A 25,264-nucleotide genomic window follows, 5' to 3' on the forward strand; every position below is an offset into this window, starting at 1 on the left:
TTGGTCACTTACTGGCTTTGGGACCGGCGTAACGTTAACCATTTCTTCAGAAATTGTGAAAAAACTAAGAATTAGTTCTAGCTTTTATGCACGGATGGCGCCAATGAAGAAACACTAATCGACCCTGGGCAGATTACGGATAATCTGGGGGTTAAATAAATGTTTCCCACGAGGATGAGGTCCAGCAAAGAAAGTTGTTCTTCAGGTGACCTGCAAAACAGACACCGTAAGCTCGTCACTGAGAAGGGGGGGTTCCTCCTTGTGACCACCCTCCGGCGTGAGAATCATACTAGATTGCTCTGAATATAGGTCTATATTAAGAGATTGCTAGAGAAGATAAGATAAGGAGATACCAGATGATGTCCTTACCATTCCAAGGTGTTGGAGTATTTATAGCCGAAGGTAGGTTTCCAAGAAGGTACAGCCGGCTGAATAGTATTCCTGTTCTACCAACAGTGGGCTACGCACAAGCCATGCTGGTTGGTGGATAGGCTACGGCCGATAGTGACAAGGTCGGCTGTATACTGTTCCTTTACTGCCGGCTATGCACTGTTCCACCAACTGTAGGCTACGCACGTCCCATAGTAAGGGTTGGTGAGTAGGCAGCGGCTAATAGTGACAAACAGTACTAGAGGGTGCTCCTCCTCGTACTGTTGTCGGTGAGCTGTCACCCTGTGATTAGTTCATGGGCTGTTTTGGTCAGATCGTCTGTTTTGCCCATACCTTGGCAGGTATAGTACAAAAGATCTTCCAGAAGCATACGGACTGGCTCATTTGGGCGGGAGTGTTCCCGCCATGCTCATTCCTTCAGGTGACTACTGAAGTATCGAGTTAGTGCCTTGTGCGTGTAGCCTTGCTATTAGTGCGGGTAGCCTTCCCTGATGGCTTGTATCCGCAGCTGCGGGAACAAGCGGGGTACTTCACCATTGGGAGGCTTTCCCTGCGGGAACAGCTGGCGCACTGCGCGTAAGGTCTTCATCTCTGAGCATGGTGGGTCCTGCGGAAGCAGTTGGTCTTTGCGCAGACGTCCCTCTTCAAGGTGAGTCTTGCGGGTCCAACTGGGCTCTGCTGGGACCTACCTCTTCAGCTACCTACTGCTATTTCAACCACCCCGATAGTGCGCTGTCATGGGCTCATGGCTGAGGCCCGCCGATTGATTATTATTAATGAGGATTCTTTAACCATTTTATACGAATTTAACTGAAAAGTTTAACCGCGTTAGCCAGTAAGAACCACCATTGTTACAAAATTCATACATTCGTAGTTTCATACCACATTAATAATAAGTTTATAATTATTAAAATCAAGTTTGAGATCAAACGTATAATATCTGCAAACTGCAGGGACCAACCATGTAGTTTTATCTTGTTTTAAATATTTGTACATTTGCTTTAATTCATTGATTAGTCTATTTTTAACGATAATTTGAATTAATAACGGGCCACTGACCAACCCGAATGTCTTCATTCCTTGAATACGGAGCCGTGAGGGACTGGGATGGCACGCTCCCAAAGGGAAGCTCGTAAATCAGTCTGCCCCACTTGTCTCAACTCGAAGACTACCCTTGGGAGGTAACCCACAATATGCGAGAAAACTCGTTGGCTCACACATACAATCATAATTTTTTATTAGTTTATGTTTCTTTTAATCTAATAATCTATTTTTATTATATTATAATAAATTAGTTCATTTTCATATGGTTTACATATTACACTGTATACTTTTATTATTTGATTGATTTTGGTTTATTATTTTTTATATATAAACTAATAACATAATTAAGAAAAAGATTCTAAAGGTAGATACATAGGTTTAGACGGTGCCGTAGTTTAGCAGCTAAACTACCATTTAGTAGAAAACCAAAGGCCCATTCGGTCCGAAAATAGCCCCATGTCAGTCGCCGATTCGAGTTTCATTCTTTTTGCTAGGAGCCTTACCATAGTATGTATCTGGGTGGTAAGTTTTTTATGAAACTGGCCACATGCGAGGTCACAAGCGCTGTCTATGATCACAGAGTTAGATAACCTTTTACCAATAAATATACCAAAATAGCTCGATTTTATTTGTGTTTTAAAAGTAAAAACAAAAAACAAATAGAACAGGGAAAATTTTCAAAATAAGCGTTTATGAAAACGTTTTTTAGGTTTTAAGTGTCAGTTGTAAGGAATTCCCAAAATAGGTATTATAAACTAGTCGTGACGAGTAGTTTATGATTACACACGAGTAGTTTGTAGGACCAGTTAAAATTTGCCACGTGTCCTTAAACTAACTGTAACGAGCAGATTACTAACCATTTACTCGTCACGACTAAATAAGTTTTATGCCCCGTAATCAACGCCCACGAGTAATTCATAAGTCCTTTAGTCGCGACGACTATTTTACCTCGTTTACATTCCCTACACGAGTAGTTTATTACTAGTAAACTTGTTGCGACTAGTTTAACCTTACAATTTACTCGTCGCGACCAAATAACTTATAAATTACTCGGGCGTTGTTTACGAGGCATAAAACTTATTTAGTCGTGACGAGTAAATGGTTAGTAATCTGCTCGCTATGGTTAGTTTAAAGACACGTATCAAGTTTTAATTGGTTATACAAACTACTCGTCACGACTAGATTATAATACCTATTTTAGGAATTTCTTTCAAATGACACTTAAAACCTGAAAAACGTTTTCATAAACGCTTATTTTGAGAATTTTCTCACAGATAAAACAGAAAACAAAACACTTGTACTAGACCTGGGCCACTCGGCGAAGAAGCGACTGAAAAAGCTTCTTTAGGCCAGGTAGGTTGGTATAGTGGTACAACACGGAAAAGCATCTTGTGTAGTTATTTTTTGTTTTATCTTATTTGAAAAAAAAAATAAATTTTCAACTTTTTTTTTCCACCTTATGTGTTACAGTGGTACAAAAGCATCCTGTGTAGGTACTTTTTTTTTTATCTTATGTCTCAATTGAGAATAGAACAAATGACTATTTGGTTGTAAGACATATATACATTTGATACTAAATCAAGCTAGTAGTTGTAAACTAAAATTTGTGTAGCAAATATGTGATTTTGCAATTAGTAATTTGTTCATATTCATAAGAACCGATCCAAACAATAAAAAAAAGTTTGGTGATGTACCAAAGACTTCAATATAATAAAATGGGGGTGGGGGGAGGGGGGTTGTTTTTTGGGTTCAAGTCTCACTTAAGACAAAAGCTAACCAGGTTTAAGTCTGACCAAGGAGTTTTCTCATGATGTTGTCTTTTAAGAAAAGAAAAAGAAGAAAAAACTTAAGCATTTAAACACATTCTCTTCATATAGATATATATCTTTATATTGAACGACCAAGGAATAAAGCTAGGCTATCGGGGCAATCTAATACCAAAAGGCGATTCCAGATTTCCGCTATTAAAGACAACGTTAGATAGTCCAAACCCACCATATCAAGAAAATCCAGATCACTAAGGCTCACTGCGTTAAAACCTGTTTGAGATCAGATTCGAAGTTAAAACATTATAGTATTCCAAACAAATCTTCACTTTCTCAATCAATGTTAGTTTAGATAAAGCTAATTGACTCACACAGAAGCATATACATTACACATTTACTCACTTTACCATATAACCAAATAAAAAGTTTACCAACTATTAATTCAATTGTATAATATTTTAATAACTAATAAACACTTCCTGCAAGGGAATTATTGTTTGTGTGCTTACTTGTCAGTTATAATTGTTTTTGAATTTACTAACAAGTTGATTTATAAAAAAAACATATATACAAATAATTACTGGTCATACTTTTATGGTGACTAGTAAAGTACTAAAGTGTTCGTGCGATACACTGGAGTATGTGAGCAAACCCAATGAAGGTATGTTCGTAATTAGAAATTGGACGCGTAATATGTGCAAAGTCAGTACGTGTGTAACTGACAATTAAACACGCATAACCGACACCCGAATGCACGTTACATGCATTAAACATCCGACATCGCGTGTGTAACTCACGCTGATTACTCATGCGTTACGTGGGGTTAGGCTCTTACCAAGGCTGGATTACGCGCATTACTTTGTGTTGGACACACGTTTATCCGGCCTGGTACGTGTAAACAATGTTATCCACACAAATGAGCCTAAAATGTACAACAATTTAAAATAAACCATTTTTCAAACCAACCTGTTTTGACCTTAAACCCTTCTGGACCAGACATTGTTTTAACTCGAAACTTGTTCCAACCCGATACCATTTTGACATGTCCCATTTCGACCTGATTCCATCCCGACCAAACCAAATTAAGTAGTTTTTGTATTAACCTACTCTGACTCTAATTTATTTGACCCAATAGTCGAACCGCCCGACTGGACCCACTGACGGTATACTAACCGGTAATCACGTAAAATGTTATTTTTTAAAAAAAAACTAACAAACTCTAACAATATCATACTCAAAATAAAAATAATAAAATGCTTGTTTTTATGAAATATTTTTCTAAAATATATATTAAATGTGTGAAAAAGTTATAATCGTTAAAAGAAAAGTTGTGGGGTAGTTTATTTTAAATAAGGGTTAAATATAACTATATTATAAATTAACAAAATTTGATTAAAGTTAGAGAACTAAAAATTTAACTATTATTTAAGAAACTATGAAGGTACATATGTTGTGCTATAAAGACAATATTACCCTTAATTTTTTTAAAAAAAGTTTATGCATAGTATGTTATACAATGAGAAACAAATTTGATACCTCTTATAATATAAGATGTCCCTAACACATGTTTTATACAAAGATAAAAAGATTTATTGAATTGAAAACAAATTGCATGAATTTTGTCATTTTGTCGGTTCTAGCGCATTTCTAGTTTCTGAATGAAGGTTGCCGTTCCAAAAATAAACATGAAACTTTGAATTAAAACAACCGATAAAATATTATCCAAGAGCTAAAATTAATTTATTTGGAATTTATTTATATATTATATGGGTTATATATACTGACATTGTCAAAATTTAGTACCGGGCTCATTGGGTCGATCTAACCCATAGAAGACAAGCACATTAGGATTTGGTGATTCATGCTTTAAGTCATTCCTATACTCTTTAATCATCACAACTTATATATATTAAAACACTAGCTTTTAGCCCGTGTATTACACGGGTTAATATAGAGTTTTTATTACTAAATTAAAAAATGAAACAATATATCTATAGTTTTAGAACTCGCGGATGACAGTGAAATACGAATAAATAAACTTCTTTACACATTTTGTATATGATATGTGAAAAGTTGGATCATATATAATAATCATAAACAAACTTTTACATTTATAATCCGTATAACCATTAACTTGTACTTCTTTTGAACTAAATATGAACACCTAAACCGTCGATTTAAATTAACATAAAAACTAAGAATAACATGAACAACGAATTTGTCTTTTAAGTTAAATAATGTTATAGCATAAAACATGTTTCGACAGGAACTCGATCATAACTATCTTTGACCGACCCATTTTACCCAAACCAATTTGATATTCTTTTAAAACAATTTGTTTCGACTTGATGGTAACGATGGTATGAGATGTCGATTCACTAAATGATAATTTGATAATTATGTAACTGATAAAAAAACACAGCTCCGTTTGGTAATGAAACCATAATAAGCAAAACATTTGCAACTTGCCCATTCTAAAACTGAAGATGTAACAATCCAAACACACTAATCACATTATCAGTATAAATTTGTGTACCTAAACACACCCAATTTGGGTGTTTAGGTTAGAAGCTATAGAACAACATATTGAAAACTAATCACGCTTGCACAAAGAAGAGCTCTAAGGAGAATTTTAATCAACTTTAAAATTTTGATAAAAATATTAAACATACATATTTGCCCATGTAATACAAAGCTTCAATTTTAACTTCCTTCAAAGTTAAACAAATGATTATTTTTACCTTAAGACTTAAATTCATCCTTAACTAACTCATATTTTGATATGTTTTCAATCCTTGATGTTTGTTAATTGTTAATATTAGGTCATTTATAGCAACAAGTTGATTCAAACAACATGTTTTTTACCTGAATCCATTCTTATTATAATTGTTTTGACCCAAACTCATTTTACTCAAAAACTCATTTATCATAACATTTTTTTTGTGTAATTTGTCATTTAAGTTAAAAGATACAATAATTTAAATAACATGTTTCGACCCAAAGTCAGTATGTTGATTACCCTTTTTGACCCGAGCCAACTCGATACTCTCTTAAAACAACTATTTTCGACTGAACTAATTCTAATCATAAGTCGTTTCAACCCACACACATTTTACTCGAAAAACCTATTGATCTGAATATTATTTTTTAAACTAAATATGATATGAACCTGAACTTGTAGAGGAGAAATTGTTGTTTCCGTGTCAATTTTTGTTGCATTTATACACACATATTGACCCAAAAACATTTGAAGTTGAAAACAAAACAATAATTTTGTGTGCGGTAGTACACAGGCTGAACCGATCCGTATCTATATTTTTTAAGGACACCTGCATAATTTTTAAATTTTATTTCTTGTTTAGATTTTTTTTGAACGACGACTTTCTTAACGATGCAGGAACGTCGCAGCTTCCATACGGAAGCTCCAACCGCCCCACTCGGGCCAAGATTATGTTGTCTTAACCGGGCCCACGCTTGGCATCCGAGTTTGACTAGGCGTTCCCCGAGAAAATTTCAGGCCACCTGCCACTTGACAGTTGTTGTACCAACTACAAAGGGGGAAACCATCTGCAACTAATACACCCTAATAGAAAACTCGGGCGGCCCTCCGGTTCGAACCTGTGACCTCAGTGGAGGGCAGAGAACTAACGATCATTGTGCCTGGCCACTGGGGTTCCAGCATAATAACTCTCTGACATTATATTATTGCTTAACTATACCAATGATGATGTTAACCAAGTCAAACTTAAAAACAAAAAATAATTTAAGATGTGAATATTTAAATATGAATTTGATGGTATCCAATAGGGGTGAGCAGAAAACCGAATAAACCGAATCGAAACCGGCTAACAAAAAAAAAACCCGAACCAAAGCATTAACCGAAGGTTAATTTATTAGTTATTTGAAAAACCGATTTTCCGGTTTCGGTTAGGTTATCCATTTAAAAAAATGAATAAAACCGAACCGAACCGATTATGCCTTTTTTGTATTCTACATACTCAAATCCATCAATTTATCACTTTACATTCTTTGTTAAGGTAATCGATTACACCTTATTCTAATCTTTTCTATTTGGAAATTTATTCATGGATAATAATGACTAAAGACTTATAGATGGAATGTGAATAATTATTGTAGTTCATTTTTGATTTTGAATTTTTTTAATGTGACAAAAAATAACCGAAACCGAAAATAACCAAAAACCGAGTAACCAAATAACCGAGTAACCGAAAACTAATCGGTTAGGAAACTAAAATAACCGACTACTTAAGTTTTGGTTTAGGTTTCACCCAATAACCGAACCGAATCGTGCTCAGCCCTAGTATCCAATGAAAAGCAAATGAGCTGTTTATGCACATCCAACTGGACATACCTTTCTTTTTCCAAATCTAAATACAATGGTAACCGATAATTGATTCCGTCAGCAAATGATATCCAAAAAAATATAACTAAATTGGCATATAAATGATGAGAATATAGCGGTGCCATTACCTCGCGTTGCATGCTTTTATGCTCTTGTAATTCAAAGATTTTATGTATAATTTTCAGCCGATGTTGTGGCAGTTGTAAACATTTTGCCTAATATTCAGTAAAACGAACTGACAACACATATTGATATTCAAAATCTGAAAAAGAAAGCCCAAATATACATCAATCATTTGCATTAAAATATGCCAAAATTCTAAAATAAATAAGAAAACGGTAACTAAAACGAATTTCAAACCATGATCTGGAAAGCTAAAGATCAAAGTGATACTGAAAAACCGTCATCATGTAAAAACAAACTATTGTTTTGTTTGCTGAGAGACGCTCGGGTGTTTTTGGGACCGATGAGGATGAGTTTTGTAAACAAGTCAAGCAAGAGATTGAAAGGTTTAGTCTAAGGCCTGCCACTGAAGTTGTTTCACCGTTTACCGGCCAACTGATTCCGGTCAACGAGATATCTCAACATATGCAAGACCCCACGTATAAAGAAGTGTAAGGCCCCGTCACCGGTAGCCCTACTTTGGTGTTGGATTTACTCATAAACGCAGTTCTTAAATATCAGAGTTAATTAAAACATTCGCGGAACATTAAAAACATTCAAACCATTACATTCCATAACCATAATTCTTGTCTTATCGAGCATTCAAATTATTTAAACCTAAAACTTTGTCTTTTGAAATAACATAACATTTCTCGAGATGCCAGCTTCTCCAAGATCATGCCATGTGCCTCCCCTCATGCAAGCTGCCTCATTCTACTCACCTGCGTGCATACTAAAACTCAGCTACGCTGAGTGAGTTCTAGTTAATCACATACAATACATCCATAACTACATACTTTCATACTTACGTTTATAATATACTTACTTACCTTCGCACTTTCTTTCTTTCATAAACTTACCTTACGTTTTAAAGAGCATTACGCCCTATAACCTTCGCATATATTATTAGGGTATGCAACCCTTTTAACATTCGCATATATTATTAGGGTATGCAACCCTTTAACCTTCGCAGAATTTAGAAGAGTCTGCAACCCTTTAACATTCGCATATATTATTAGGGTATGCAACCCTTTATCCTTCGTATATATTATTAGGGTATGCAACCCTTTATCCTTACCCTACCTTACCTTTCATTATCATATCCGTGCAATTAATACCATACACAACATAATTCACATACACATTTCATACATACTATACTATACTTACCTTAATAATACGTGCAATACCCGAAGGTCGTTCACGTACGGTCAAGCATACATACATAACTATCACAATCGTCAATAAAACATACACTTACCATTTAAGGTAAGTGTATTAACATTAACTGTCTTAACACATTTTTCGTTAGGATTTTAATTCATTTTCTAAGCGAACTTAACTTTAGGTGAAGTTAACTTGGCGAAGTTAAACCTTAAGCGAACTTAGCTTTGGGCGAAGTTATATAGCAGCGTACTTATATAACCAGCGAACTTATGTATCTAGCGAAGTTAACTAGGAAGTGAACATATAGGGCGAACTTAGCTGATAGCGAACTTAAGCCAGGCGAAGTTAGGCTTGGCGAACTTGGCCTTAGGCGAAGTTAACCTTGGCAGCGAACTTGGCCTTAGGTGAAGTTATCCAGTTGCGGCCTACTGTTCGTCCCCAAACCCCATAATCATCATCGTTTCATCACGAAATCTTTGAATGCAAGTTTAACCAAACCCGTAAACATTCTTATGTTCATTTTCGGATAAAACTTAACACGCAACAGCATACAGCATGGAATCTTTAAGGCTTAAACGTTTACTACTAGATCTATGGTTCATTGTACACGAGCCGCACATGTTTGTAGGTCTAATGAGTTCGTTTTAGCATCAAGTTCGCAACTTTACGTTTCATATGTATCCAATCTATACCCGTTCTAAGTTTCAAGGTTAAACGTTACTAAAAACGTAAACTTTAAAGTAAAACGGCTTACCTTTCGGTCTCGGTTAGCTTGCTTATGGACTCTAGATCTTTGTGAATGTCTCGTATAGCAAAGATCTACCACAAACGGATGTTCGCTCGATCTCGTGTTCCCTCTTTCCCTCTCGGCCGTAAGGTTTATGGTGGTGTAGGGTGTGTGCGTGTGTTTTGAGTGTGTAGAGAATAAGATGGAAATGAATGAGGGTTTAGGGTTTTAGGTTGGTTTAGGGGATATTTATATCCCTTAAAGCCCATGGACCTAAGACTCATTCCCTTTAATCCATCTTAATTAGTCCAAGTCCATGATCTTTATTAATACTAACTAATTATTTAGGCCCAATAACTAAACGCGACTTTCTTTTATTAAATACGAAATTTAGGATGTTACAAGAAGAAAAGGAGAAATGGTTTGCCAAGGTTAGAGACGCCACACTGGCCAAGATGGCCAGAATTTTATAATCATCGATTGGCTTGCTCGGACACGTCCCGATCTTTTAAGGCCCATGGCTGAAGAGTTCTTTAATGCGGTTAAAGCAAAGATTGAAAGCGTCGATTAGGAGTTGGAGCAACTACATAATTCTCTATTTCCGAACATGTCTTTTGACTCGACACCACCTGTCACACCACCTGGATCACCCCCGCCCCAACCTCCACCGCCCGTGCCTGAAGAAGTTGAACCAAAGAGGCAACGACTTGATGGTTCTTTGCTTGTCCCCGAGGATGAGTTCTTGGCTCAGTATCGATAATTAAGCCTTTTGTTTTCAAAATCATATTTCTGTTTCCTTTAAGATTCGTGTTTAAGGGGGTGTTTGGCCTAGCTTTTATTTTTTAGCTTATGCTTATATTTTAAAGTAGCTTATAGCTTATTTTATATTATTTGATAAGCTCTTTTTAAGATTAGCTTATATTCTACAAATTGATTGTACGTCTTAATAAGTTGTTAAATCCATCATTCTTTAGCTTGTTTTAGTAATAAGTTGCTTCAATATTATTAATCCATCGCCATTTAAAGGCAAATGAGTAATTTCCTTAAACAAATAAGCTTCTTCAAATAAGCTAAAAAACATTCTTCAAATTAGCTTATATAAGCTTATAAGCATAAGCTAAAAAGCTAAACCAAACACCAAGTTAAGCTTATTTTTATAAAAAAAAAGCTAAAAAAGCTAGGCCAAACTATAGAAAGAGATTATTGTTTGTAATATTTTCTTTATTTATAAATTTGTATTTACACCCTTTGGGTATTTTTTGATGACAAGAAAATAAACCGACTGAATTCTTTATGGTATCAGAGCGGGTTCCCTACCGCTCGAGCCAACCCAAACCCTAAAAACAACCACATCAGCCGCTGTCGTTCAACACGGTTGCTGTCACCACATACAACTGTCATCCTTTGCAACCATAATCGTAGTTATCTCTTGAAACAACCTCCACCACTCATAATCTATAGAAGGAGATTATTATTTCCTCCATCACAAGCCCTTATTTGATTAAAAAAAGAAAGAAAGAAGGGACAAGAAAGGGAAAAGGGTCTGACGAAGCTTCTTTCAAAGGCAATTAAGAAGTTGGTGAATTCAGTTGTGGGTACTGTCAATATTTGTCCTTTTCTTGGAATGCTATTTTGGAGTATTCAAATTGAAGAAATATAATTAAAAAAACAGAAGGGTGAAACACGACATCGGAAATCCGTTAAAATTGAGCATGTCAATAAAGATAGGAAAAACTATGGCAGAAGTGGCTTGTGTGGAAGCCGAGAAAAACCCTATTCCAGGTTTGAACAACAAAAGTACCAACAATTAATTTCTGGGAATGTTTGTTGCTAAAGGCGCCCCGGTTAAAAGCAAGGTCCCACCCATCGCCAACATGGAAGGTAAACTTGACACTATTAGCAAGTGGATTGTGGATTCAGGTGCTACTGATCATATAACTCACAGGCTCGATTGGTTTAATAACGATTTAAAAAACACATGTGAATTGCCCATTACTATACCCAATGGTTCATCTATTCCAATGGAAGGAAGAGGGTCATGCATCCTACCCGATGGGATATGTATTAATAATGTTTTACACGTCCTAACGTTTACTTGCAATCTCTTATCTGTTAGTCGTTTGACGAATAATTTGCAGTGTGCTGTAACATTTCCCCCCGAATTTTGTGTTATGTGATGTGTGTGAATATATATATATATATATATATATAAATGTTAATAAAAGTTCTACAGAAATCGGGTTTTAAAATAGGTTTTCACCTACAACTAAACCACACACGAAAGACAAGTGTACCTATCGTTTGTAATAAAGTGTTGGCAAGAATCGAGTATCAATCCATGGACACGACAACTTTCTAGTACTAAATCTTTGTAGATGGTCAACCGAACAAGTAAATCTCACTTTGAATTTTAATTAACTAAACTAGCATACAATGAAAATAAGCAAGTAAAAACACAAGAATACAATCAATCCAACAAACTATCTAGACATGAATCCACTCTACTAATATGATAAAATAGCAATGATATGGTAAAACATCATGAATCCAAACATAAATAGTAGATTACAATCAAGCAACCTAATACTAGCAAATAATCATCATGAAGGGTTTTCAATCAAGAGATAAACATAGACTAACTTGTTTGTCCAAACAACAAAGTCTCATAATCAAAGGAAAGCTAACATGAACAACATTCTAACCACCTAAAATTACACTAAAGTAGCCAAACTCATGAAATTAATATCAACTTATGAAACTTTAACTAGAAAGTCATCACCAAGTCAAGAATCATAACAACACTCATCAATTTTCCAATATTAAGTGTAGGGTTCCATACTCATCAATAATATTATAATCAAGTTAATCTTTATTAGTCATTCCTAACTTAGTAATGTAAACAAAGAAAAAATGAAAATTCAAAGTTTACAAACAAACATCTAGAACATAGTTTTACAACATGAATGCCAAAATATTTGTAAAACTAACAAGATCATGCAACTCTAACAAGTATGAACACCATCAATATTAACTTACAAATTCAACCATATTCTTGAATGATCACCAATTTACCAAAATCATGCATAGATAATATATCACATTAGCAAGAGTTTCAACATTGTCTAGATAGCAAAATTAATTAGCCCATACAGCTTAATACAACTACAATCAAACTAGAAATAAGCTTACAAAACATGTTCAAGAACAAGGAAATGCAAACTAAGATCAAACAAAGATTGAAGATTGGAAAGAAGGATCTTAAGGATGGTGGAAGCCTAACAAGATGCTTGCAAAATGAGTTGAAATCACCAGAGTTAGAAAAAGTGGGTTAAAACTCTTCTCTGTTATGTGAACGGCTCCTTTTATTGTCAAAAGTGAGACATGATCATGTTTGTAGAGACACATGATCATGTTCAAGCAATATGTAAATCTAAGCCTCTGATTGGTTCTTTGGTATCCAAGAAAACTATTCCCTTTTGATTGAAGTTACTAGGCATGGGAATACAACTGGACATAAGCTAGATTTGGTATTCATGAATTCTTCAAGAAAAAGGCAAAGGTGCGACTTTCTGTAGAAAGGGGTAACATGATCATGTTATTACAAAGACATGGTGATTATGACATGGTCATGTTTGTTTATTAGCATGATCATATTGGCTCTTTGGTATCTCTGTACTTAATACCTCATGTTCAAGGAATATACACTAGTGCCTAAAGGTTAAAAGAGTAGTCAACAGTGTATTGTATGCAATGGCCTAATGCTGAATATGGATCCACGACTTTTTTTTTTTAAGAAAAGGGCTGTAGCTAGCTGGTTTGCCAAGAAAGTACATGATCATGTCATTTGAAAGACATGATCACGTCTTCTCTTGTTTGTTAAGGGTTGTAGTAATAACATAATCATGTCATTTGAAATGTCATTTGAAAGACATGATCATGTCTTCTCTTGTTTGTTCAATATCCTTCCGTAGCCCTCAAAAAATTCCACAATTCACCAACAAACCCTCACAAACCCTGGAAATTCACAATTCAATATATAAGTATATATTTTCCATTAATTCAATATATAAGTATATATTTTCCATTAATTCCCACCAAAAGTGTATAAATTTGGGCACATCATTATGCATGCCTAAAACTCGAGGAAGTTGATCGGGGCGGATAAATGCAAACAATTTATCATATGAGTATAGTGGGAAGCGAGAGAAAAGCAATGGCCATTATTAGCGATTTATGACATAAGCGTCTTGGACATGCTTCGCATGGACAACTTTTTCATTTGGATTTTGTTAAGAATGACTCTATGGGAACAAATGGTACGTTTTGTGATTCTTGTAGTAGAGCTAAATTTACTATATTACCTTTTCTAATTAGTGCAATAAAAACCCAAAGTTGTTTTGAGCTTTTACATTGTGATATTTGGGAAGGTATAGAACTCCATCACTCACAGGTGCCAACTATTTGTTAACCATAGTTGATGATTTTAGTCGGTTTGTTTGGGTGTTCCTCTTAAAACACAAGTCAGAAGCGGGTAATTGTGTGACTGCTTTTTACAAAATGATTAACACATAGTTGGATAAAACTGTCAAAAGAATTAGAAGTGACAATGGAGGTGAATTTACCTCAAACAAAATGATCAATTTTTACACAGAGCATGGTATTCTTCTAGAGACCACCTGCCCACATACCCCGCAACAAAACGGAGTTATGGAGCGAAAACACCGTCATCTCCTCGAAACTGCAAGAGCTTTGAAATTTGAAGTTAAGTTGCTTACACGTTTTTGGGGAGAATGCATAATGACGACAACCTATATTATAAACCGACTTCCATCAGAAGTTATTGAAAATAAGACTCCTTATGAGATTGTTTATGGGCAAAAACCCGATTATGAAGGTTTCAAGATTTTTGGGTGCCTTGCATATTATCGTAGCACTGAAACGAGTGGTGATAAGTTTGAGGAACGGGGGAGACCTGGAATATTTTTGGGTTATCCACGGGGTACCAAGGATTACAAGATTTATGATGTAAAGAATGAAAATATAATAGTGTCTAGAGACGTGAGGTTTGTTGAAAACATATTTCCTCATGACTCACTCGTTGGCCATTGGGAAGATAGGAACCATAAATAATTTTTGAATTTCCAACAGGGTATTATGATGATCAAAACCAGCACGAAAACACGAGTAATACACTTGAAGAAAATGAGCCAAAATTTGACAATCAAAATAATGATGTGGAGGAGAATACGCATGAAGGTAATGTTGTCATGCAAAATTAATACAAATAGTGGTAATTTCGCCACAAAACGAAGAGTCGGTCAAAGTGGAAGAGCCTATTGCCCAAACTGAAAATATTGGGCCGACTAATGTTACCAAACCCTTGACCCGTAAAGAAATAGAACATGAAGAGCCAATCAGGGAAAAGCAAGTAGAACTCTTCTTGCTTGACTCAATGATTATATTGTGAATCTCTCACCGTCCATTGATCAAGTTTCACCCGAGTCCAATCAACAATCCTCAACGGTATACCCTATTGCCAACTTTATTTCTTATGATAAATTTTCTGATTCGCATAGAGCTTTTTTAACGGCCATTAGTTCAAATGATGAGCCAAAGACTTTTAAGCAAGCAGTGCAGAATGAAAATTGGAGAGAGGCAATGAAGAAAGAAATACAAGCACTTGATACTAATGGCACGTGGACCCTTGAGAATCTACCAAAGGGAAAACAAGCCATAGATTCAAAGTGGGTGTACAAATTAAAATACAAACCAAAATGAGAGATAGAAAGATACAAATCAAGGTTGGTGGCAAAGGGTTTTACTCAAATGAAAGGAATTGACTTCCATGAAACCTTTGCCCTAGTGGCAAAACTTGTCACCGTTCGTACACTCTTGGCAGTTGCAGTAAAGAAGAACTAGATAATTCATCAATTGGATGTCAATATTGCATTTTTGCATGGTGACTTGGATGAAGAAATTTATATGAAGATCCCACAAGGTTTTGACAAAGGGAAGGAAACAAAGGTTTGCAAGTTAAAGAAATCCCTATATGGGCCAAAACAGGCATCCAGGAGTTTGGCTTTGAACAATCTAAACCTGATCACTCACTTTTTATATTTAAAATAGAAAGTACCTTCATGGCGGCTCTTATTTAAGTGGATGATGTGATCATAATAGGTAACTTAAAGAAAATTGAAGAAACAAAGAGTTTTCTTGATAGAAAATTCAGTATCAAAGACCTCAGTTCTCTGAAATATTTTCTAGGAATTGAAGTAACACGAACAAAAGATGACCTTGTTCTCAGTCAAAGAAAGTATGTGATGGACATCTTGGAAGATAGTGGTATGCTAGGTTGTAAACCAAGTGCTTTTTCTATGGAACAAAACACCAAACTTGGTAGGGACGATGAAGAAGTCCGTGTTGATGCTGGAAAGTATAGAAGACTAGTGGGTCGGCTTCTCTATTTACAAGCCACTAGACCCAACATTACTTATTCTGTCAACGTTCTTAGTCACTTCGTTGCCAATCCTCGACAGAATCATATGGAAGCAACTATAAGAGTTCTCAAATACTTGAAGTCCACTCCTGGTCAAGGTATTTTACTTCCAAATAGTGGTGGGGTGAATCTCATTGGCTATACCGATTCAGATTGGCTTGGATGTCAAGATACAAGACGATCACTAACCAGTTATGTTTTACTTCTAGGAGGGGCTCCTATTTCTTGGAAATCACAAGGCAATCTGTTGTTTCTTGGTCTTCCGCTGAAGCTGAATATCGGGCTATGGCATCGACAGTTAGTGAAGTTTTATGGGTTCGTTGGCTCTTGAAACATTTGCATGTCTCCGAGACCGGTCCGACACAATGTGATAATATGGATGTTAAACACATAGCAAATAATCCAGTCTTTCATGAACGCACAAGCATGTCGAAATGGATTGTTACTTCGTCAGAGAACGTGTGGAGTCGAGGGATATTGAGCCGTTACACATTGATACTAAGGAACTGATTGCTGACTTGTTTACAAAAGCTCTTGGTTCTAGACAATTAAGGTTTCTACTCGACAAGTTGGGCATTTGTGATCTCCATGCTCCAACTTGCGGGGGAGTATATAAAGAGATTATTGTTTGTAATATTTTCTTTATTTATAAATTTGTATTTATACCCTTTGGGTATTTTCGATGACAAGAAAATAAACCTACTGAATTCTTTACAAACGCCCCCTAATTTGTATCAGTGTGTCGTATCCAGGGAAAGTGAATAAGTGTGGAGTCGTTGTCTGAGAGTGTAAGTAATTTCAAAGACAAGATTGCTGGGCAGATTGATGTGCCTACAAACATGCAGAAACTGGAATTGAGTGGTGCAACTGCTACTTCTGAGTTCTGCTTAGTTATCTTCTTATACTTGTGCTTTATGGGAAAAATACTTGTTTGAGAGAATAACCCGTGACTATATTTTTAGTATATTTATCTTAATATGGATGTTTTGATGATGTTACACTTGTTGAATTCTTTTTCTTTTCAACTGATGGGCTTGGCACTTCGACTAGGAGTCCGGTTCATTGTGTGGGTCTTTGAGTCACATATTAAATTAATTTATATATAACAAAAAATCAAGCTCGAGTTATATAAAAAGAGTTCGAAACGAGCCTAGCTAGAGTTTACACCCCCTACCTCGGACAAGCCATATTATTGTGACTAATCTTATCAAGGGTTAATTTGTAAGTTTGCTTATTTTATTTGTGTGAGTCGGTCATATTAGATTAATTAATGTGAGGTTAATTTTACTTGGGTGTCAAGTTTCTTTGTTATAAATTATTATGAAATAGGCAGTGTTAATTACGTTCACAAAATAAACGAAAACTCATAAACCCTAATACATATCACCATGGATATCTTGAAGCAAGAGTTGCTAAACAAACGTCAAACTCTCTCCGAACAGACGGCCGGACGTAAGGTTTTCAACCGTTTAGAGATCGAAAACAAACGACGTCGTCAAGAAGATATTAAACCCATGTCCAAACCCGAATCCGGAGGCAACGATCAAAAACTAAACCTACCAAAACATGAGGTTATTCGTCAGCTCCGGATATTAAAACAACCGGTTACATTGTTTTCAGAGAGTGATGGTGACCGGTTGGATCGCTTAAATTACGTTGTGCATGCAACGTGCACAACGTTGTTTGAGATTGATGATGGTGATATGACGGAGAGGCGAACGAATGGTCATGATGATGTTGATGGTATTGAGAGGTTTAAACATATGAAGACGGATGATTTGTTTGAGATGTGTGATGAGGATAAGATTGTTGTGTTTTTTAACAAGGTGTTGAGTGAATGGAAGCATGAGTTGGATGAGATGAGGGGAAGCGGAGAAGAAGACTGCGAACGGGAAGTTAACATTGGCGAATTTTAATCAGTGTGTTAGCTGCTTGAATCCTCTATTCAACTTGTGCAAGAAGAAGGTATTATCTGTTATTAATTTCATGTTAATATGGTTATTAAAAAGTAGGCATGTAAACAAATGGTGTTGAATGAACCTACATGAACACGTATTTTTGTTCGTTTATATATGCTCATCATCAATGCTCTTTGATGATCGTTCATATAGGTTCGATCATTTATGTTCGTTTATCTGCTTTCATTTATGTCAGTTTGTGTATGTTCGCTTAACTCATTAACTATGTAATTTTATACATTTACATGAATTAACTAAATATGGATATATAGATAGATACTTGAATATCCTCTCTTCAACTTCTGCAGGAAGAAGGTATTTTTTAATATGAGTTTCATGTTAAAATGTTTATTAAAAAGTAGTTGGCGTATATGTTCTTTTACTTAATAAACGAATGGACATCTAAAGAAATTTGTTCATTTAGTTAAGCGAACGAAGACGAATACATGTTTCGTTCATTATGTTCGTGAACGTTGTTTAATGATCGTTCATATATGTTCGTTTATGTTTGTTTATTTATGGGCTTTTATGTCCATTTGTGTATGTTCGTGTAACTCATTAACTACGTAATTTTATAAATTTTATTAAAATAACTAAATATGCATAGTTAGATACTTGGATGTGTTTATGTAGATGTGTTTGTTAGCCAATGACATTAGTGGATTTTTTGTGTATTAGGCGTGTTCGTTTGTGTTCATTATGTTCGTTTGTGTCAGTTTACATTCATGAATTTTTGGTTTAGATATTTGATAAACGAACATAAATGAACACGAACATGCTCATTTTCTTAATGAACAAACATAAACAATATCTGTTCGTTAAATTGTTCTTGTTTGTGTTCGGTTAAAGTTAACTAAGCGAACATGAACATGTCTCTATTCGTGTTCGTTATGTTTGTTTACAAGCCAATTAAAAAGCCTTTACATGATAATAAAACTAACATTGTGTTATTTATTTGAAATTGAAGGTTCTGCATAATGATATTAGACAAGCATTAACGCTAGTGGTGAACTGCTGCATGAAGCGAGATTACTCGGCTGCAATGAATCATTACATCAGAATTGCAATAGGAAACTCGGCATGGCCCATTGGTGTTACTATGGTCGGTATTCACGAACGTTCAGCCCGTGAAAAGATTCACACCAGCAGCGTGGCCCACGTGATGAACGATGAAACAACTCGAAAGTACTTGACGTCAGTTAAACGATTAATAACATTTTGTGAACGACATGACCACATTTGGGATGGTGTCTCATTTAGCTAGATTAATGTAGATCCTGAATTTATTTTTAATTTTTTTCTTTCTTTTCTCGAGTTCGATTAGATGTTCATATATATACCAAAAATGATTGTTACTATGTGTGTGTCCTTAACAAGTTTTCGCTCCAAAACTTAAAACGCTCAGCCAAAAACCTAAAACACTCAAAAATAGTTATCGTAAACAAAAGTAAAAAATTGATCGATAACGATCCAAAACTATTTATTTCGGTGAACCAATGATTAATTGGATATCTTGATTATTTCGATATCTTGTGATGTGATTTCGTGGATTTATTTCATGAATATAAGTATTCTTGTACCTAATATACGTTAAACAATTATTGTATTATATCTTTTCTCTAATTACGTAATCATAAATAAATATTAATATCAAAGGGTACATAGGCTTGTGGTATCAAGGTGTTATCGTGGATGAAGTTTTGATTTTTCAAACGATGATTAATCGTATAAAACCAAATGTATGTGCTTACGAAACGTGGCCGAACCCTTCAAGTCACTGGTGTGCGACGTTCCCATCACATCACCACCGCAATGTTGGTTACTCGTGATGACCGTCTTACCCATTCCGAGCCCTTCAAACACATAAATGGCATACCTCTTACCCCATATGCGCTCATGTCCCGCAGAGTTTACAGCTTCTTGAACCGTAGTAAAATTGCCCGAGCCATCTTAAGTCACCACAACGTCTGGCTGAACATTCATAGCCAAATCCGACAACTTGTATTCGTTGCTAAAATTCCATTCTAGAGAATTACTACCCATAATTACAACACTAATAGCCAAAGAGTTAAGTAGTAATTGAGTTAAATTGTTAGATATTGCGTGTAACATGTTGTTGGTTATATTAATTGTTTCAAACCCTTTCTCACACGCATTGATGTAGGTTAAACCAGCACTCAGCCACGTGTGTATGTCTCATTGGCTGTGGGTGTGGTCAAGGATCGTGTTCAATGTGAACACAATCCCATTAAAGTAGTCAACGCAACTACACCATAGGCTTTTTCCTGGAATATTCGGGTAGTTGGTTTTGACCCTTTTGGCTCGTTTTAGGACCACACGTGCTTCGTCTATGGTTACTTTCACATTAATTATATCTAGGAGCTGGTTTATAGATATGTTAACCATATATCGAGTTGTTGCTCATGACAACGTAGTCTATGCATGTTTCGTAGTGTGGGGTTTGAGTGCACCACCCGTATATGTTGCCCGTGGTGGCGGTTTTCGACAAGCAAGAGAAGATGAGTGTAAAAATGGTGCATGTGAAGAGAGGATTAACCTTCATAGTCATGGCTTGTTTAGAGTATTTGATTGGTGTATTACTTCATGAAAGTTAGAATGTTACTTGTAGTACTAAAAAGGTGTGATTGATGGCATTTTCACTTTTTATATGTTGTTCCATTTCTTGCATATTACATCGACATCTAATTATTGCTTAAAAGATTTGAAATGAATAAATGCAATACCTCTAGCTTACGGTAAAATCAAACGAGACGGGTACGAAAGAAGCTAGAATCTAGACTAGTGTTCTGAATATAAAGTTTTACCGGTGTGAAATGCGTGTGATATTAGGTGATACATGTCTAATTATCCGAAATCATAGCGTACTCATCAGTCTAACCTCTTCTATGCCAAAAATATTCATATATTTTGTAATATGTGATAAAAATTATTTTTGAAGTTGTTAAAATCGTTAAAGTTTAAACTATATTATAAATATGTAATATTTTAACGGGTAAAATTTAACCAAGTAAGTTCATTAAAGGGAATCTTAATACCTAAGGTAAAATCGTTATTCTTTTTATTTTTTTATAAATTTTGGTTCTTGTATTAGGTTCTTTTACTTTAATTTAATTTTTTGGTTTGTTTTCGTGTTTTCATAGTTTCTTTTTTTATTTTTCGCCTCATCATAACACGCAGGTTTGCGTCTACTAGTTATATGAAACAAATTAAAAGAATTTTGTAAACTCATTTTAGGGACCATAGAGGTATAATAAAATCAAGACCACGGAGTAAATTGTGAAGGTGATGTTATAGATAATATGTTTTAAGTCTATGTTTAAGACCTAACATATTGTAAAGAGAAAGAACTAATATACATACAAAGTGGTTCAAACTTTTATAACATAAAGTGAACTCTTTACATTCGACAAAACCTTTAATTATACACAAAATGGTGTATATTTTCCATGTATTAAATCTTTTATGCTTGGATTTTGTAACGCGTGCACGTGGGATGATTATAGGATTGTTTGTTGCTCGTGTGTGTTCAACTAATATCTATAACTATAGTTGTTGAATGTGTTACTATGGATGGTAAGATATAAATATTTGATTATATAATATTATTTGTTTCACTTATTTTTATTAATGGTTGTTTAAAAACTAGTTTTCAATTAGTTTTTATTATTATTATTATTATTATTATTATTATTATTATTATTCTATAATAATAATAATAATAATAATTATTATTATTATTATTATTATTATTATTATTATTATAAATGTCATATTGTATCTGACCCGAACCAAACAACCAACAAAACCGTATCATCAACCCAAAAATTTTTGTAAGTAACTTCAGTTACCGCCGTAATGAAGCCCAAGCTGCGCCAACTTCTTGATAAAACTCAAAACACAAACGTGGCAGACGAAAAATAATAATAACAATAATAATAATAATATAACTATCATCATTATCTAATACATAGAAAGTTTAGTGCCGCTAGCATTTTATTGGTTCAAGTGGTGGTCCGACAATGGACAAAGTTTTTTTCTTTTTTCAATAAAATTTTATTTTGTTTTGTAGTTTTGATATCGTAACGAGCATAATTGAAATAAATTAAATTTATGGTGACTTACCGTCACAAATCCCGAGACAAACAACGCTAAGGTTTACCGACTCACGCTGCAACGCCCGAGTTTTACCGACCCTTTGTTTTAACTCTGGTACCTTAAGGTGATACTTATCACCGAATTCTGTCAACTCATCGTCGTAACGCTCGGGTTTTTCCAAGATACATGTTTCAATGCTAGGGTTTGAATACTAGTTGGTAATAAATGAAAATTGTGATGGTGTTCTTCTTACTCTTAACTGAGTTATATTATATTATATTATATTAGGTATTCAATGAAAACATAAACAATATTGGTTATAAACTTTTGATATGTAGGTTTGTAACCTTTTACAAATTTTAAAGCCCAGGTACAAAAGGTATACCAGATTTCTTAATCCAATCGGCTCCAACGAACTTAGCAACGGTGTACCGTTTGGCGATTTTCGGATCGGTTATCGCTTGGTAATGAGGCCATTTTACCCTATGATCAGTAGAAGAACCCGGTCCATTATTCGCATACTCCCCGCAATAAACCGTCTTGTTAAAACCCCAACTATCAGCCCATCCTAGCGGATCCACAAAATCATCAAGAAAAGATTGCATAACCACTGTTCGAGCGTACGGATACCATGGTCTTCCTAAAAATGCCTTGTTGTATTCTCCTACAATGGGCTTAAGATCATCTTCAGGGTGTATTCGACACTTTTGCAGCGAATACCCGCCAAGTTCATTAGGAAACTTTCTGCCATTAGCCGTCACAACTAACTCTCCTCCAGGATGCGGTTTCCTAAGGGAGATATCGCAATCTTGGAACATGGCATGACTCGTGCCGAAAATGAAATCTACAGTTCCAGAAATCTGACATTCTTTGTAAAATTGTCTCCCATGGTGCGTATATAGTGTGTCTTGGTAGCCTTCAAAGCTGCATCGATAGAGGGCTGATCGGTCAGAGCCGGAGAGGAACGCCACCGCTTGCCCACCATCTGGCCCCGCCGTGTTCCGGAATGTTAAATGTAAACCGAGAAATCTATTACTCCAAACTTCTGCAAACCAAATAAACCAATTGGTTAATTTATTACACTAGTTTTTATTTAAGGGTTTTGAAAATAAAAGAAAAAAAATGTTCTTTTCGATAATTTATTTAAGGGATTGTGAAGGACAGATTTATAGCCCATTACAATATTACTATACTATATCTTAATTTTTTTTCCATGTTATTATAAGAGCATAATTGTAAATTTACAAGTTTTTTTTCTTATCTTTTTCTTCCGATCTAACTCAAAAATGTAATTAATACTTTATTTTATTTTATTTTATTTTAACTCGAGAATGTATTTTGAGAATGCAGTGCTAATATTACTTTAAATAAGTTGATATAAAACTATTGAAATTACAACAAAAGGGTAACAAACTTTTTTTTATTACTATAATTTATAAATAAATAAAAAGGAAATTAAAAAAAATATAAAATACTTGAATATTTAATATTAATATTTACTTTCAATGATTATTAACAAACATTTTCTTTTGTCCAGGTTTAATTTATTATTTAGATAGAATTGAAATGAATTTTATCAAAACAACAATAAGTAAACGTTTGATCATATGAAGACAAATCTTTAATCTTCATGTAGACTTTAAAAAGTCTAGTTATATAAAAACAACAATTACTATAAATGTACTTACGAAACGTGGACGACTCCTTCAAGCCATTGCCATGATGGCTAGCCGAGATGATTGTGTTACCTATTCTGTCTCCATACATAGTAATAAACTTAGCTTCAAATGGAATAACGACTTGTTCTTCGTAGACACCCCTTTTCACGTAAATCACATACTTATGAGCTTGTCTAGGGTATGCCGCGGAGTTTACTGCTTCTTGAACCGTTGTAAAATTTCCAGAGCCATCTTTAGCCACCACAACGTCTGGTTGTATATTCAAGGTCAAATTTGGCAACTTGTGTTCGTTGATAAAATTCCATTCGTTCAACGACGATGGATTGTTACCCGTGATAACAGCACTAATTGCTAATGAGTTGAGTAGTAGTTCGGTTAAATTGGTAGATATTACTGATAACGTATTGCTGGTTATACCAACGCTCTCAAACTCTTTCTCACACGTGCTGATGAATGATAAACTATCACTAATCCACGTGTGGATATCTTCTGGGGTACTAGGTCCTTCCTCGGTGGGGTCAAGGACCATGTTCAATGTGAACACGACCCCTTCAAAGTAGTAAACGCAACTACGAAATGCGCTCTTTCCTGGAGCACTTGGGTAGTCGGCCCCTTTACCTTTGGCTTGTGTCAGGACCTCACGTGCTTCATCTATGGCTGCTTGCACGGTTATATCTAGGAACTGGTTTATGGATATGGCAGCGGTGGAGGTGTTACTTATGACAATGTAGTGATGGCATGTTTGGTAGTAAGGGGTTTGAGTGCACCACCAGTCTAGGCTACCAGTGGTTGCGGTTTTACTCGAGCAAGAGAAGATGAATGTAGTAATGAAGCATATGAAGAGAGTAATAACTAGCTTCATATTCATGGTTGTATGTGTGTTGGAATTGCTTGATTTGTGTATTCCTTGATACCCTATTTATAGAATTGCATTAAAAGGTTAAAGATTTATTATTAATTAATGACAAACGGCATATTACATTCACATTTTACTTTTGTACTTGTATTATTTATATTAAAGTAATCAACTAAATGCACTACTCTTCGCCAATTAATATCAAACCAATGGTTTTAACAAATCAATGGGTATACCATATACATATAATCGTGGGTATGCCTATGAACGCACTAAATGTTCGGTGAACATATTGTTCAACTTGAAGTTTGTTTATGTACGTTCGTTTAATAAATGAATGAACATGCACAAGGAATCTCGTTCGATTAACAAAATGAATGAACACGAACAAACGTCATGTTCTTTCGATTATGTTCATGAACGTTCAACCCGTTTACCGTCGTTTACATCCATTGAAGTTTGTTTATGTTTGCTTATTAAAGTTTGTACTATTTATTTATATTTTTCTAATCAGATATTTAATTAAGCCAAATTATTTAG

General features: G+C 35.0%; 1 protein-coding gene and 2 pseudogenes across 1 annotated transcript; 2 read left to right on the forward strand and 1 right to left on the reverse strand.

Annotated features, from left to right (window-relative positions):
- The first annotated feature begins 15,939 nt into the window (after positions 1 to 15,939).
- LOC143620634 (secreted RxLR effector protein 161-like) lies at positions 15,940 to 16,446 on the forward strand. The gene has a single exon (XM_077092281.1). It carries the CDS (start codon positions 15,940 to 15,942, stop codon positions 16,444 to 16,446), a length of 507 nt encoding a protein of 168 aa, XP_076948396.1.
- A 1,024-nt stretch (positions 16,447 to 17,470) lies between these two features.
- Positions 17,471 to 18,149, forward strand: LOC143620636 (uncharacterized; annotated as a pseudogene).
- A 4,399-nt stretch (positions 18,150 to 22,548) lies between these two features.
- LOC143620637 (pectinesterase pseudogene) lies at positions 22,549 to 24,736 on the reverse strand (annotated as a pseudogene).
- Between the last annotated feature and the right edge of the window lie 528 nt (positions 24,737 to 25,264).

The sequence above is a fragment of the Bidens hawaiensis genome, unplaced genomic scaffold (assembly GCF_021521415.1).
Source record: "Bidens hawaiensis isolate Kalapana, Puna unplaced genomic scaffold, B.hawaiensis_p1.1 tig00002631_1, whole genome shotgun sequence".
NCBI classification, from domain to species: domain Eukaryota; kingdom Viridiplantae; phylum Streptophyta; class Magnoliopsida; order Asterales; family Asteraceae; genus Bidens; species Bidens hawaiensis.

Coding starts and splice junctions, on each gene's coding strand:
- LOC143620634 (XM_077092281.1), top strand. CDS start 15,940: ATGGACATCTTGGAAGATAGTGGTATGCTAGGTTGTAAACCAAGTGCT.